Source organism: Melozone crissalis, unplaced genomic scaffold (assembly GCF_028551555.1).
Source record: "Melozone crissalis strain CALT ecotype California unplaced genomic scaffold, PUWL_Pcris_2 ptg000114l_1, whole genome shotgun sequence".
Taxonomy (NCBI): domain Eukaryota; kingdom Metazoa; phylum Chordata; class Aves; order Passeriformes; family Passerellidae; genus Melozone; species Melozone crissalis.
In genome coordinates, this window is record NW_026535891.1 from 511,617 (window position 1) to 524,707 (window position 13,091).

General features: G+C 58.9%; 1 protein-coding gene across 1 annotated transcript; it reads right to left on the reverse strand.

The window, feature by feature from the left end:
* Nucleotides 1-447: 447 nt before the first annotated feature.
* Nucleotides 448-11,727, reverse strand: NES (nestin). Its single transcript, XM_054292688.1, has 7 exons — nucleotides 10,894-11,727; nucleotides 9,122-9,246; nucleotides 7,695-7,768; nucleotides 4,767-6,100; nucleotides 4,524-4,652; nucleotides 1,910-4,475; nucleotides 448-856 (listed from the first exon to the last, which is right to left on the reverse strand). The coding sequence occupies exons 1-7, from the start codon at nucleotides 11,713-11,715 to the stop codon at nucleotides 468-470; spliced, it is 5,439 nt and encodes a 1,812-aa protein (XP_054148663.1). The 5' UTR covers nucleotides 11,716-11,727; the 3' UTR covers nucleotides 448-467.
* Nucleotides 11,728-13,091: the final 1,364 nt, after the last annotated feature.

Sequence of the window (13,091 nt, forward strand, 5' to 3'; positions counted from 1 at the left end):
TTCTTCACTCTGAAAAGGGGTGCAAAAAATCCACACAAACATGTTAAAAACCCAGGGTCAGCCTGGAGCGATGTAGCCCAAAATGCTGAGCCCCAGGGTGCAGTTTGGGAGTTTGGGGGGGACCCTAAGGTCCAGCTGGACATCCTGGAGCAAATACTGGAGGAATTGGAGAGGGAAAGTTGCAGGGAATGGGGAAACACTGAGTTTAAATTAAATAGTAGGTGGGTTCCTCCAGGCAACCCACCCAGGAGAAAACTCAAAATGAAGCAAGGATCCCAGAGCAAACATGAGAATTTGGGTGGGCTGGGAGACAACAAAACTTGGTGGTTCTTCACTCTGAAAAGGGGCGCAAAAAATCCACACAAACACGTTAAAAACCCACAGGGAGACGGGGAAGCATCAGGACGGGGTGGGATAAGGGGGAACAATGGGGGGTCCTGGCAGGAAGGAGCCACCAGAAGGTTCTGTCACTCGTCCCCTGAGGAGCAGGGCTGCTGCTGGGCTGTGAGGCTCAGGACATCCTCCTCGCCCAGAGCAGGGGACACGGGGCTCAGCTGCTTCCCCCTGAGGCTGCCATCCCCCAGCTTGGTGGCACTGCCATCCCCAGGGCTGGGGATCTGCACTGGCACCATCCCCGAGGGCTCTGAGGGGGTTTCCTGTGCCGGGGCCGTGCTGGAGGTGCCGTTCAGCAGCTCCTCGGTGAACTCGGGCAGCTCCTCCAGGCTGGGCGGGCGGTGCAGCCCGTTCTGAGCCCGGAGCTCTCCCTCCGGGGCCTCCTGCACTGTGGGCTCCTCCTCGCTGGAGGAGGACAAGGAGGAGCCTTCCTCCTCATCCCGGGACAGCTCGGGGTCTTCCTCTGCATCCCTGGGGAGTTTGGGGTGTTCCTCTGCATCCCTGGGGAGTTTGGGGTGTTCCTCTGCATCCCGGGAGAACTCAGGGTGTTCCTCTGCATCCCGGGAGAGCTGAGAGCCTTCTTCTGCATCCTGGGAGAGCTCGGGGCCTTCCTCTGCATCTCGGGGGAGTTTGGGGTGTTCCTCTGCATCCCAGGAGAGTTTGGAGTCTTCTTCTGCATCCTGGGACAGCTCGGGGCCTTCCTCTGCATCTCGAGAGAATTTGGAGTCTTCCTCTGCATCCCGGGAGAGCTTGGGGTGTTCTCCTTCACCCTGGTAGAGCTCAGAGTCTTCCTCTGCATCCCGGGTGAGTTTGGAGCCTTCCTCTGCATCCCAGGGGAGTTCAGAGCCTTCCTCTGCATCCTGGGAGAGCTGAGAACCTTCCCGAGCATCCCGGGAGAGTTTGGAGTCTTCTTCTGCATCCCGGGAGAGCTGAGAGCCTTCTTCTGCATCCTGGGAGAGCTCAGGGTGTTCCTCTGCATCCTGGGAGATTTTGGAGCCTTCCTCTGCATCCTTGGAGAGCCAAGAACCTTCCTGAGCATCCCGGGAGAGTTTGGAGTCTTCTTCTGCATCCCGGGTGAGCTGAGAGCCTTCTTCTGCATCCTGGGAGAGTTTGGAGCCTTCCTCTGCATCCTTGGAGAGCCGAGAACCTTCCCGAGCATCCCGGGAGAGTTTGGAGCCTTCGTCTTCATCCTGGGAAAGCTGAGAGCATTCCTGGGCATCCAGAGACAGCTTGGGGTGTTCGCCTTCACCCTGGTAGAACTCAGAGCCTTCCTGGGCATCCCGGGACAGCTCGGAGTGTTCCCCTCCATCCCAGGACACCTCAGGGTCTTCCTCTGCATCTCGGGAGAGTTCAGGGTGTTTTCCTCCATCCCGGGAGAGTTCAGGGCGTTCCTCTCCATCCCAGGAGAGTTCAGGGTGTTCTCCTCCATCCCGGGAGAGCTCAGAGCATTCCTCTCCATCCCGGGAGAGTTTAGGGTGTTCTCCTCCATCCCAGGACAGCTCTCTTGTGCCAGGACCCTGCCCAGCCTCTGCCACCCTCCCCTCCATCAGCTCCTGGTTGAACTCCAGCGCCTGCTCAACTATTTCCAGAATCCCCGAGGCTTCCATGATCTCCACGGGCAGCTCGGCTGTGTCAGGGATGTCTGGGGTCACCTCTGGAGAACCTCCCTGCCCCAGGCTCCCACTGCCCAGGGCTCCCTCCTCCTCCTCCGTGCCTGGCTGCTCTTCCAGGGGCTGCTCTGCTCCATCAGGCCCTGCCTGGGCCTGGAGCTCTGCTGGGGCCTTGGTTGGGTCATGGGGAGCCGTGCTGGGCTCATCCTCATCTTCCTTCTCCTCCTCTTCCTCCTGCCCTGCCAGCCCCAGGGTCCTGGCATCCCCCTCCAGCTCAGCTGTGCTGTGGAGCTCCTCATCTGGATCTTCTGGGTGCTCTGGTCCCTGCCATGCTGTGGCACCCTGGGCTGGCTCACCAGAACCTCCTGATGGTGGTTCCACCACCCCAAGGCAGCTGAGGTCTTCTTCTGGGCCTTCCTCCAGCTCAGCAGTGTCCTCTTCATTATTTGGCACCTCAGGTTCCTCAGTGGGCACCTCCATGTCCTCATCTGCTTCAGCAGCCAGAAGTTCTGGGTGCTCTTCTGCAGAGCCTGTGGCACCCTGGGCTGGCTCACCAGAACCTCCTGATGATGGTTCCATCACCCCCACAGAGCTGGGGTCTTCTTCTGGGCCTTCCTCCAGCTCAGCTGTGCTGTGGAGCTCCTCATCTGGATCTTCTGGGTTCCCTGGTCCCTGCCATGCTGTGGCACCCTGGGCTGGCTCACCAGAACCTCCTGATGATGGTTCCACCACCCCCAGACAGTTTGGATCTTCTTCTGGGCCTTCCTCCAGCTCAGCAGTGCCCTCCTCATCCTCCGGCACCTCAGTGGGCACCTCCATACCCTCATCTGCTTCAGCAGCCAGAACTTCTGGGTGCTCTGTGCCCTCCTCTGGCCCCGCAGATGCTTCCCCAGGAGCCCCCAGACCATCTTGGCCGCCTTCAGCTGCGTCCACTTGAATTTCTTCAAAGTCCTCAGGGATCTCAGCTTCCTCTGAGCTGGACAGCTCTTGGCCGGGAGCAGAGACCATGAAATAACCTTCCTCTTCTTCAGCCTCCTCTTCTTCCTCTTCAGGGCTGTCTGGCACGCTGGCAGTTGGTGGCTGGTCCCTCGCTTTGCCCTGCTGGGCTGTGGCACACACAGGAGCTGTGCCCGTGGTGTCCTCGCCCTCTGGAGGGTCTGGGCTGGGTGTCCCCATCAGCATCTCCTGCTGGTAGAGGTGCAGGGGGGTGCTGTCGGGCAGGGTGTCCTCCAGCTCCACCCTCCTGCCCGTGCCCACTGCCAGCTCTGGGGTTCTTGGGGTGTCCTCCAGTGCCCACTCACTTGGCACCTGCCCCGGTGCCACCAGGCCTGAGCTCTCCAGTTCTGAGGGCTCTGTGTCTTTGGGGGTCTCCTCCAATGCCCACTCATTGTTCTCACCTGGCACCTGCCCTGGCGCCACCAGCTCTGTGGGTTCTGTGTCTCTGGTGGCCTTCTCCAGTGCCCATTCAGCACTGGCACCTGGCACCTGCCCCAGCTCCCCAGGTTCTGTGGGTTCTGTGTCTCTGGTGGCCTCCTCCAGTGCCCACTCAGCACTGTCACCTGGCACCTGCCCCAGCTCCCCAGGTTCTGTGGGTTCTGTGTCTCTGGTGGCCTCCTCCAATGCCCACTCAGCACTGTCACCTGGCACCTGCCCCAGTGCCACCAGCTCTGGGCTCTCCAGTTCCCCCAGCTCAGTGGGTTCTGTGTCTCTGGGGGTCTCCTCTAATGCCCACTCATTGTTCTCACCTGGCACCTGCCCCAGTGCCACCAGCCCTGAGCTCTCCAATTCTGGGGGCTCTGTGTCTCTTGGGGTCTCCTCCAATGCCCACTCACTGCTGGCACCTGGCACCTGCCCCAGTGCCACCAGCTCTGGGTCTCTGGGGGCTTCGTCCAATGCCCACTTGCTGTTCTCACCCGGCACCTGCCCCGGTGCCACCAGCTCTGAGCTCTCCAGCTCTGCCAGCTCTGTGTCTCTGGGGGTCTCCTTCAGTGCCCACTCAGTGCTGGCACCTGGCACCTGCCCCAGCTCCCCTGGAGCCTCTGCCAGCTCCTGGCTGTGCCCAGGGGCACCTGGAGGGGTTGGCTCAGGCTGTGCCACGCTGCCCAGCTGCTGCCTCATCTCCTGGCTCCTGGCATCTCCTTCGTCATCCTCTTGGGCCTCCTCCAGCTCTGCTGGCCCTGTGCCACCTCTCTGCTCCCTTTCCAGCCTTCCTGCACTGCTCAGGGTGTCACCTGCCCAGGCTGGCCCCAGCACCCCCTCAGTGTCCCCTGCTGTCACCTGCCAGTCCTCTTGGGCACTGCCATGGTCACCCTCCTGTGCCCAGGGCTCCTCTCCTGGCTCCAGCTCCTCCTGTTCCTCCTCCTCGCCTTCCTGCAGCTCCTCAGGCTCCTCTGGGGCTCTGCTGTCCCCCTCCAGGGTCTCACCTACCTCTCCTGCCCCAAGGTCTTCTCCTGCCCCATGGTCTTCTCCTATCTTGGAGCCTTCTACCTTGGAGCGTTCTCCTTCCCCAAGAAGTTCTGCCCCAAGATCTTCTCCTGCCTCAGAGCCTTCTCCTACCTTGGAGCCTTCTCCTGCCCCATGGTCTTCTCTTGCCCCAAGATCTTCTCCTGCACTAAGATCTTCTGCCCCAAGAACTTCTCCTGCCCCATGCACTTCTCTTGCCCCAAAATCTTCTCCTGTCCCAGAGTCTTCTTCTGCCCCAAGATACTCTGCCCCAAGATCTTCTGCCTCATGGTCTCCTGCCCCAAGAACTTCTGCCTCAGAGTCTTCCCCTGCCCCAAGATCGTCTCCTGCCATGGGGTCCTGTCCCACCTCGTGATCCTCCTCTCCCAGCACCTCCCTGCTGGCCTCTCCCTTTTCCCCCTCCCCATCTCCCCCTCTGCCTGTCCCCTCCCCTGCCCCAGCATCTCCTCCAGCTCCCGTGGGAGGTTCTTCAGCTGGGATGGCCTCAGGGACACCCGAGGGCTCCTGCTCTGGGCACAGCTCCTGCTCCCTTCCCTGCTCTGCAGCCAGGTCCACCTCACACCTGGGCATTTTGTGCTGCTCAGCCCTTTCCTGCCCTGCATCAGCAAAGTCCTGCTCCAGGTGACCTTCTGTGGGCAGAGCCAGGTGGCTTTGCACGAGGACAGCACCAGCAGCCTCCACTTCTCTGTGGGGACATTCCTCCTCTTGCACATCTGTTCCTTCCTGCTGGAGATCTCCCTTGTCCTCCTCCTCATCCTCGGAGGGGTGTGAAGGCTCCGTGCTGGGGGTTTGTGTCCTTTGCTCCTCTGGCTTTTCCCAGCTGCTCCCTGTCTGCCCAGGCAGATCCTCATCCCCTTCCTGGGCCTCCATTTCTGCATCCCTTGGGCTCAGCACAGCAGGAACCTCCTCCTCTTCTTCCTCTTCCTCCCATGCTCCCAGATCTTCCTGGCTCCCCAAGGGAGGGTCCACGCTTGGTGGGGATGGAGCTGTGTCCTGCAGGGTGCTGCTCTCCTTAGCCAGCCCCTGGAGCATCACCTCCTCAGCTCTCTCCTCATCCTCAGATCCCTCCTGCCCTTCCCCAGGCCCCTCTGGCACAGCCTGGGTGGGGAAAACAGGGCTGGGAGCACGGACATCCCACGTGGAGCTGGGTGTGGGCTCCTCTTGGGGCTGAGCATCATCTCCCATCTCCTTGAGGGCATCCTCCAGCGCCTCGCTGACCAGCTGGGCCGGGTACTGCAGCCTGTGGGCATCTCTCAGGGGCTGCAGGCTGGCACTGCCACTGTCCCCAGAGGCTCTGGGCAGGGCACACTCCATCCCTGGGCTCATTGCTGCCTCATCTGCTCCTGGCCAGGCTGGACCTTCCACCCCAGAGCTCTCCTGCTCGGGGGAGAGGGCAAGGGAGGCTCTGCCTGCCTGGGGTGGGCTGGGTGTGAGAGCCCCCAGCCCCCTCACCCTGCTGGCAGCACTGCCATGGAGGGCTGGGGTGATTTTCTGGAGCTCCCTGGTGATTTGGGGTGTCAGGGTGGCACTTTGGGGGTGTTTGGTCACCCTGGGGAAGGGGGTGCAGGGCAGAACACGCCTGGCCTCAGGGCTCACTGCTGATGCTTTGCTGCTGCTCAGCTCCAGTTTGAGATCTGAAAAGAGCAAGGAGGAACCGTGAGCCTCTCCCAGCCCTGCCCTGGCTGCCTCTCAATGCCTCCTCTCCTATTTTTATTTTTAACCAGCTCCTTCTTGGAAAGTGGGAAATTCCTCCCTCCTGATGCTGCTGCTCCCGGGGGATTCGTGCCCAGCTGTCGCAGACATCTTTTATGGAAAATCCTTTCCTTAGGATTTTTCCTCCTGAGAAGCTGAGAGGCCTCAGGGACAAAATGAAAACAATGGTTATCTGCTGCTGTGGAATGCAACAGGTGGATCTGTGATTAGCCCATGTTGATTGTTTCTAATTAATGGCCAATCACAGTCAGCTGGCTCAGACTCTCGGTCCCAGCCACAAACCTTTGTTATCATTCTTTCTTTTTCTATTCTTAGCCAGCCTTCTGATGAAATCCTTTCTTCTGTTCTTTTAGTATAGTTTTAATATAATATATATGATAAAATAATAAATCAAGCCTTCTGAAACACGGAGTCAGATCCTCATCTCTTCCCTCATCCTCTATGAACACCATCACACCCAGCTGCAGCCACAGGTGTGCAGATGACAAAGCTTTCCTTGGGATTTTCATTTTTGTTTGGTTTGTTTTGAGGAAAAAGGAAATGCTCAGCTTGTTAGCACAGCCCTCCGTCCTGTGCTGCCCTTCCCATGAAAGGAAGGGAATTAAAAACGAGGCAAAGGAGCAGATAAGGCTGGTGAAGGAGCAGATAAGGCTTATCTGGGCTGTGAGCCCCGTGCCAAGAGCCCCCTGGTCGCTGTTCACACCTTCCTATCACTGCCAGGAAAATGCAGGGAAATGTGTCTGAATCCACATTTAAACACATCTAACCTCCCCAGGAAAATGTGTCCAAATCCACATTTAAACACATCTAACCCTCCAGGAAAATGTGGCTAAATCCACATTTAAACACATATAAACCTCCTCAGGAAAATGCAGGGAAATGTGTCTAAATCCACATTTAAACACATCTAACCCCCACCAGGAAAATGTGTCTAAATCCACATTTTCCCTCCCCAGGAAAACGCAGGGAAATGTGTCTAAATCCACATGTAAACACATTTAAACTCCCCAGGAAAATGTGTCGGAATCCACATTTAAACACATGTAAACCTCCCAGTAAAATGTGTCTAAATCCACAGTTAAACCCATTTAACCCCCCAGGAAAAGGTGCCTAAACCCACATTTAAACCCATTTAACCCCCCCATGAAAATGTGCCTAATTCCACATTTTAACCCATTTAACCCCCCAGGAAAATGTGCCTAAATCCACATTTAAATACATCTAGCCCCCACCAGAAAATGTGTCTAAATCCACATTTAACCCCCACCAGGAAAAAGTGTCTGAATCCACATTTAAACCCATTTAACCCCCCCAGGAAAATGTGTCTAAATCCACATTTAAACCCATTTAACCCTTCAGGAAAAGGGGCCTAAACCCACATTTAAACTCATTTAACCCCCCCAGGAAAATGTGCCTAAATCCACATTTAAACCCATTTAACCCTTCAGGAAAAGGTGCCTAAATCCACATTTAAACCCCTTTAACCCCCCAGGGGTGGCACGGGGGGTCCCTTACCTCTCAGCCCGTTTGTCACCCTGAATTCCCCGGCGGGCACCTGCAGGCGGCTGCTCTCGGCTTCCAGCAGCGTCCTGGGGGAGAGCAGAGGGGCTGGGGGTGCTGCAGGGGGCTCCCTGGGCACCCCGGCGTGGGTAAACTGAGGCACGGCTGCCTGTGCTGCTATGGACACAGGGCGGGTAAATTGAGGCACGGTTGGTTCTGCTGGACACAGGGTGGGGAAACTGAGGCACGGCTGGTTCTGCTGCTATGGGCGCTTGTGGCATCAGGGCAGGTAAACTGAGGCACGGGAGCTTGTGCTGCTCTTGACACAGGGCGGGTAAACTGAGGCACGGGTGCTTGAGGTGCTCTGGACACAGTGTCAGGGTGGGGAAACTGAGGCACGGCTGGTTCTGCTGCTACGGACACAGGGGGCATCAGGGTGGGTAAACTGAGGCACAGCTGGATGTGTTTCTATGGACACAGGGTGGGTAAACTGAGGCACGGCTGCTTTCCTGCTCTGGGCACAGAGGGCATCAGGGTGGGTAAACTGAGGCACGGCTAAATGTGCTGCTCTGGACACAGGGTGTGAGGGTAGGTAAACTGAGGCACAGGTGCTTGTGGCATCAGGGCAGGTAAACTGAGGCACGAGTGCTTGCGCTGCTCTGGATATAGGGTGGGTAAACTGAGGCACGGCCAGTTCCGCTGCTATGACCCAGGTTATCAGGACAGGTAAACTGAGGCACGGCTGCATGTGCTGCTCTGGACACAGGGCAGGTAAACTGAGGCACGGCTGGTTCTGCTGGACACAGGGTGGGGAAACTGAGGCACGGCTGGTTCTGCTGCTCTGGACAGTGTCAGGGCAGGTAAACTGAGGCACCACTGCTTCTGGACTGCTCTGGACACAGAGTGTGAGTGTGGGTAAACTGAGGCACGGCTGGATGCGCTGCTCTGAACACAGGGCAGGTAAACTGAGGCACGGCTGGATGTGCTGCTCTGACCCAGGTTATCAGGGCAGGTAAACTGAGGCACGGCCGGTTCCGCTGCTCTGACCCAGGTTATCAGGGCAGGTAAACTGAGGCACGGCCGGTTCCGCTGCTCTGACCCAGGTTATCAGGGCAGGTAAACTGAGGCACGGCCGGTTCCGCTGCTCTGACCCAGGTTATCAGGGCAGGTAAACTGAGGCACGGCCGGTTCCGCCGCCCTGGCACGGCTCGCTGCGGACCCCGAAGGAGCCCCCCTGGCTGCCGTGCCCCCTCCCCTCCCCCCGTGGCCCGGATTAGTGTCCCCGCACGGCGACATCACGCTCGGCCGCGCAGGGCCAGCCCCATTCTCATGCTAATCGTGCCCACGGCCCCTTTGTGCGGGGCCATCTGGAAGGAAGGAAGCGCCGCTCGGGGGGCACGGGGCTGTCCCTGCGGCGCCACCTGTGCCCACCTGGGGCTCACCTGTAGGTCGCCACTTCCAGGCTCAGGGACATCTTGAGGTGCATCAGCTGCTGCCTGTCCTCCAGCACCCGCGCGATCTGCACCCGCAGGCTCTGCTGCTCCTGCTCCAGGGCCTCCATGGCCAGCTGTGGCACCACAGGGGGGGTCAGGGGGCGGCCGGGGTCACCCCCAACCCTGCCCGAGTCCCCCCGGTCCCTGCGGGGTTCGGGATCCCCGCAGGATGCTCAGGGATGGGACCAGAGCTCAATTTAGCACCTAGGGGCTGAGGATGGGGCAGGATGAGCAGGGGATGGGAAGAGAGAGGAAAGGCCGGGCTGATTGGGAAAGAAACAACTTCATGGGCAGCTGTGGGCACCACAGTGGGGGTCAGGGTCACCCCCAGCCCTGCCCGTCCCCCTGTCCCCTGTGGGATTCGGGATCCCCGCAGGATGCTCAGGGATGAGCCTGGAGTTCATTTTAGCACCGGGGGCTGCGGATGGGGGAGAAAAGGGAGGGAAGGCCGGGCTGATTGGGAAAGAAACAACTCCATGGCTCTGCTGCTCCTGCTCCAGGGCCTCCATGGCCAGCTGTGGGCACCACAGGGGGGGTCAGGGTCACCCCCAGCCCTGCCCGACCCCCCCCCCCCGATCCGCTCATTCCTGCAGGATGCTCAGGGACGAGCCTGGAGTTCATTTTAGCACCGGGGGCTGAGGATGGGGGAGAAATGGGAGGAAAGGCTGGGCTGATTCATGGCCAGGTGGAAAAGAAACAACTCCATGGGCAGCTGCGGGCACCACAGGGGGGTTAGGGGGGTCACGGTCACCCCCAGCCCTGCCCGAGCCCCAGAGATCTGGGCAGGGCTCAGTGGCTCGGCTCAGCCCCGTAGGATTCTCAGGGATGAGCCTGGAGCTCATTTTAGCCCCAGGGGCTGACGATGGGGCAGGATGAGCAGGGGATGGGAAGAGGGAGGAAAGGCCGGGCTGATTCACAGCGAGGGAAAGAAACAACTCCATGGGCATGGTCACCCCCAGCCCTGCCCGAACCCCGCGGATCTGGGCCGGGCAGGGGGCTCAGCTCATCCCCGCAGGATGCTCAGGGACGAGCCCGGAATTCATTTTAGCCCCGGGGGCTGAGAAATGGGTGAAGTGAGCAGGGCTGAAAAGGGACGGGAAGAGGGAGGAAAGGCCGGGCTGATTCACAGCCAGCGTGGGAAAGAAATAACTTTCATTAGAGCAGCGGAGGCGGCGGCATCCTCTGCCCCGGGACACCCAGGGCTGCTCTCAGCAGCTGGAACAAAGGGAGACCCTTCCCCGGGCGGTGCTGACGCCGCTCCCCGGTATTTCCAGCCCGCTCCGCCTCCTCCTCCCTGCGCCGAATCGCTTTTGCAGCTGTCGGGTCGCAGCTGCAGCGAACTCGGTGGGAGTTTTTGGGAGTTTGTCCTTCCCGCACACCGGGGGCTGCGGCTGCCCCGGGATCCGCACCCCGAAACCGGGCAGGGGGCTGGGGGAGCCCCCGGTGACTGCTGCTGCTGCTCCGCTGCAGTTTGGTGACCCCGGGTCTCTGTTTCCCCAGGGACAGAGATGTCCCCAAGCCTCTTTGCTCTTCCTCCTGCCCTCCCCAGCTTCCTCTGAGCTCACCCAGGGCTGCCTTCCTCCCTTCCCTGGGGTTTGCTCGCTCTGTTTGCCTCCCCCCCATCCATCTCTCGCGTCTCTTTGCTCAGAGTCGTGCCCTGTGTGCCCACCCTGCACCCCCAGCCCCTCTGCTGTCCCCTTCCCCGGGGATTTTTCACTCGCCTGGAACTTTTCCGCCTCCCCGCGCTGCTCCTGCCACTGCCGGGCCAGGCTCTCCTCCAGCATCTCCTTGCGAGCTTTGAGCCCCGCCAGGTCCTTCTCCAGGTGCTGCAGCTGCAGCTGGCTCTGCTGGTTGTCCTCCACCGCCTTCCACAGGTTCTCCTTGGCCTGGCAAAGGGAACCTTCCAGCTGAGCCACCTCTGCCTTGTAGGTCTCCACCGCCCCTTTCCAGATCTCCGAGAGCCTCTTGGAGTAATCCTCCACCTCCACGGGCTGCAGAGCCACGGGGGCGCAGCGGAAACTCTCCAGGCTGTGCGAGAAAGCGGCGATCTCCTGGTCCAGCCCCGCTTTCTCCTCCTCGTGCACCTCCAGCAGGGCTTCCACCTCCTTCTCCAGCTGCGCGGCTCTCTCCTTGAGCCAGATCTGCGCTCTCCTCTCCTCCTCCAGCTCCTTCCTGCTCAAGGACAGCTCCTTCTTGGCTGCTTCTCGGGCTGCCTGCTCCTTCTGGCACCTGCTTCTCACCTGCTGCACCTCCTCGTAGAGGTTGTCCCTGGCCAGCTCGGCCGTGCATTTGTCCCTGAAGGCGACATCCAGCGCATCCCGCAGCGCTCGCAGCTCCTCCTCGTACTTGGCCCTCCGCGATTCCCCCGCCCGGCCGCTCTTGCTGCTCTGGATTTCAGCTCGCAGCACCTCGTTCTCCTCCTCCAGGAACTTCACGCGGGCCAGGTAGGCCTCCAGGCGCTTGTTGAGGTCCCACATCTGCAGCGATTCCTCTCCCAGGGCTCTGGGCCCCGCCAAACTCTCCGTGCTCAGCATGGCCATCATGGGAGGATGAGGAGGGGAGAAGAAGGCGGGGAGGGAAGCAGAGAGTGCCGGCGAGCAGAGGGGAGCGCAGCTATTCATACCCTGCCTGCCGAGTGGGAGGCCCCCGAGACCCGGACGAGCAGCCGCATTTAACCCTTGCACAGCCGAGCCCACGTGGGCTCCACGCTGAGCTCGGGTTTCCCGGCTATGAGGAAGAGCGTGGTGCCGCTTCCCACTTCCAAGCCCTCAATCAGGAGGGTGATTTGAGGGCTTGGATCCTGTCCCTAAAGCCCGAGGGCCGTGCCAGGGAGCTGGAGGGCTGCCCTGGGGCTCGGCGAGGAGTTTGGGAGGTGTCCAAGGGCGCTTGGCAGATGCCCAGCCCGGCTGCAGCATCCCTCGGTGGTGGCTTATGTTGCGGAAGATGGAACAGGAAAGCCTTACAAATATGATTGTCTGGCAGAAAAAAAAAAAAGATTTTGAGAATATAGAAACCATAAGTGAGATTGGAATGAAAGCAAGCTTTGAGATCCTTTAATTACTGAACACCTGGAAAGCAATGGTGTGGCTGAATTGAAGGTGATCCCCTTTTGATGGAACAACACCCTCTGCTTGCAGACAGGCCCAAGGGTCAGAGCAGACCCTACAGCTTGGCAGAAGGGGCCCAAAGAGGAGTTTTTAGGCTTTAAAACTACTCCAAAGAGGATTTTTTGGGGTTTCCACAGAGCAGTTTTTAGGCTTAGCAGAAGAGGTCCAAAGAGGAGTTTATAGGGTTTTAAATGCAACACAGCATGGTAATGTAATGATTCTTATAGGCTGTATGGAAATACTATAGGATTTGTATCTTGTACTAGATTGATTAGTGAGAATTAGAATATTCAACACAGAAGAAGATTTATTGTATTGTAACGGGAACTTCGCCCTCTTACCCCTTTAACTCTCTTACCCCTTTTACTCCCATGTGCTTTTATTCTCTCACCCTCTCACCCTCTCTCCCCCTCTCTTCTCTCAGGCCTGCTCTGAGCTGTGGCTGCAGCTCCCAGCAGGGCCCTGCACCCAGGCCCTTTGCAATAAACCCCAAATCCCAGCAGGGCCCTGCACCCAGGCCCTTTGCAATAAACCCCAAATTCCACGCCCTGGCTTCAGAGATCTCTCGTCTTTGTCCATCCTACAGGCTTGTGAGCCCCGTGCTCCCCCAAAACTCGGGGGCTCAGAGCCCCAGAGGAGCCCCCCGAGGGTCTCACAGGCCTTTAATATAGATATATATCAAAGTTCATGTTGAGTCTGATAAATCTTTGCCCAAGAAATGTTCCATTGGAACTTTGTCTTTCAATAAATAAACTACATTTTTTTTTTGTGGAAAATGAGAGAAAAAAAATGAAGAAAGGATAAAGTTGAGT

Excerpts from the sequence above, each read along its gene's own strand:
- NES (XM_054292688.1), bottom strand. The coding sequence starts at position 11,715 with ATGATGGCCATGCTGAGCACGGAGAGTTTGGCGGGGCCCAGAGCCCTG. Across the intron at positions 6,101-7,694 it reads GGTGACAAACGGGCTGAGAG|ATCTCAAACTGGAGCTGAGC; the intron begins GTAAGGGACCCC and ends TGCTCTTTTCAG. Across the intron at positions 4,476-4,523 it reads AGGCAGGAGAAGATCTTGGG|ATAGGAGAAGACCATGGGGC; the intron begins GCAGAACTTCTT and ends GAAGGCTCCAAG.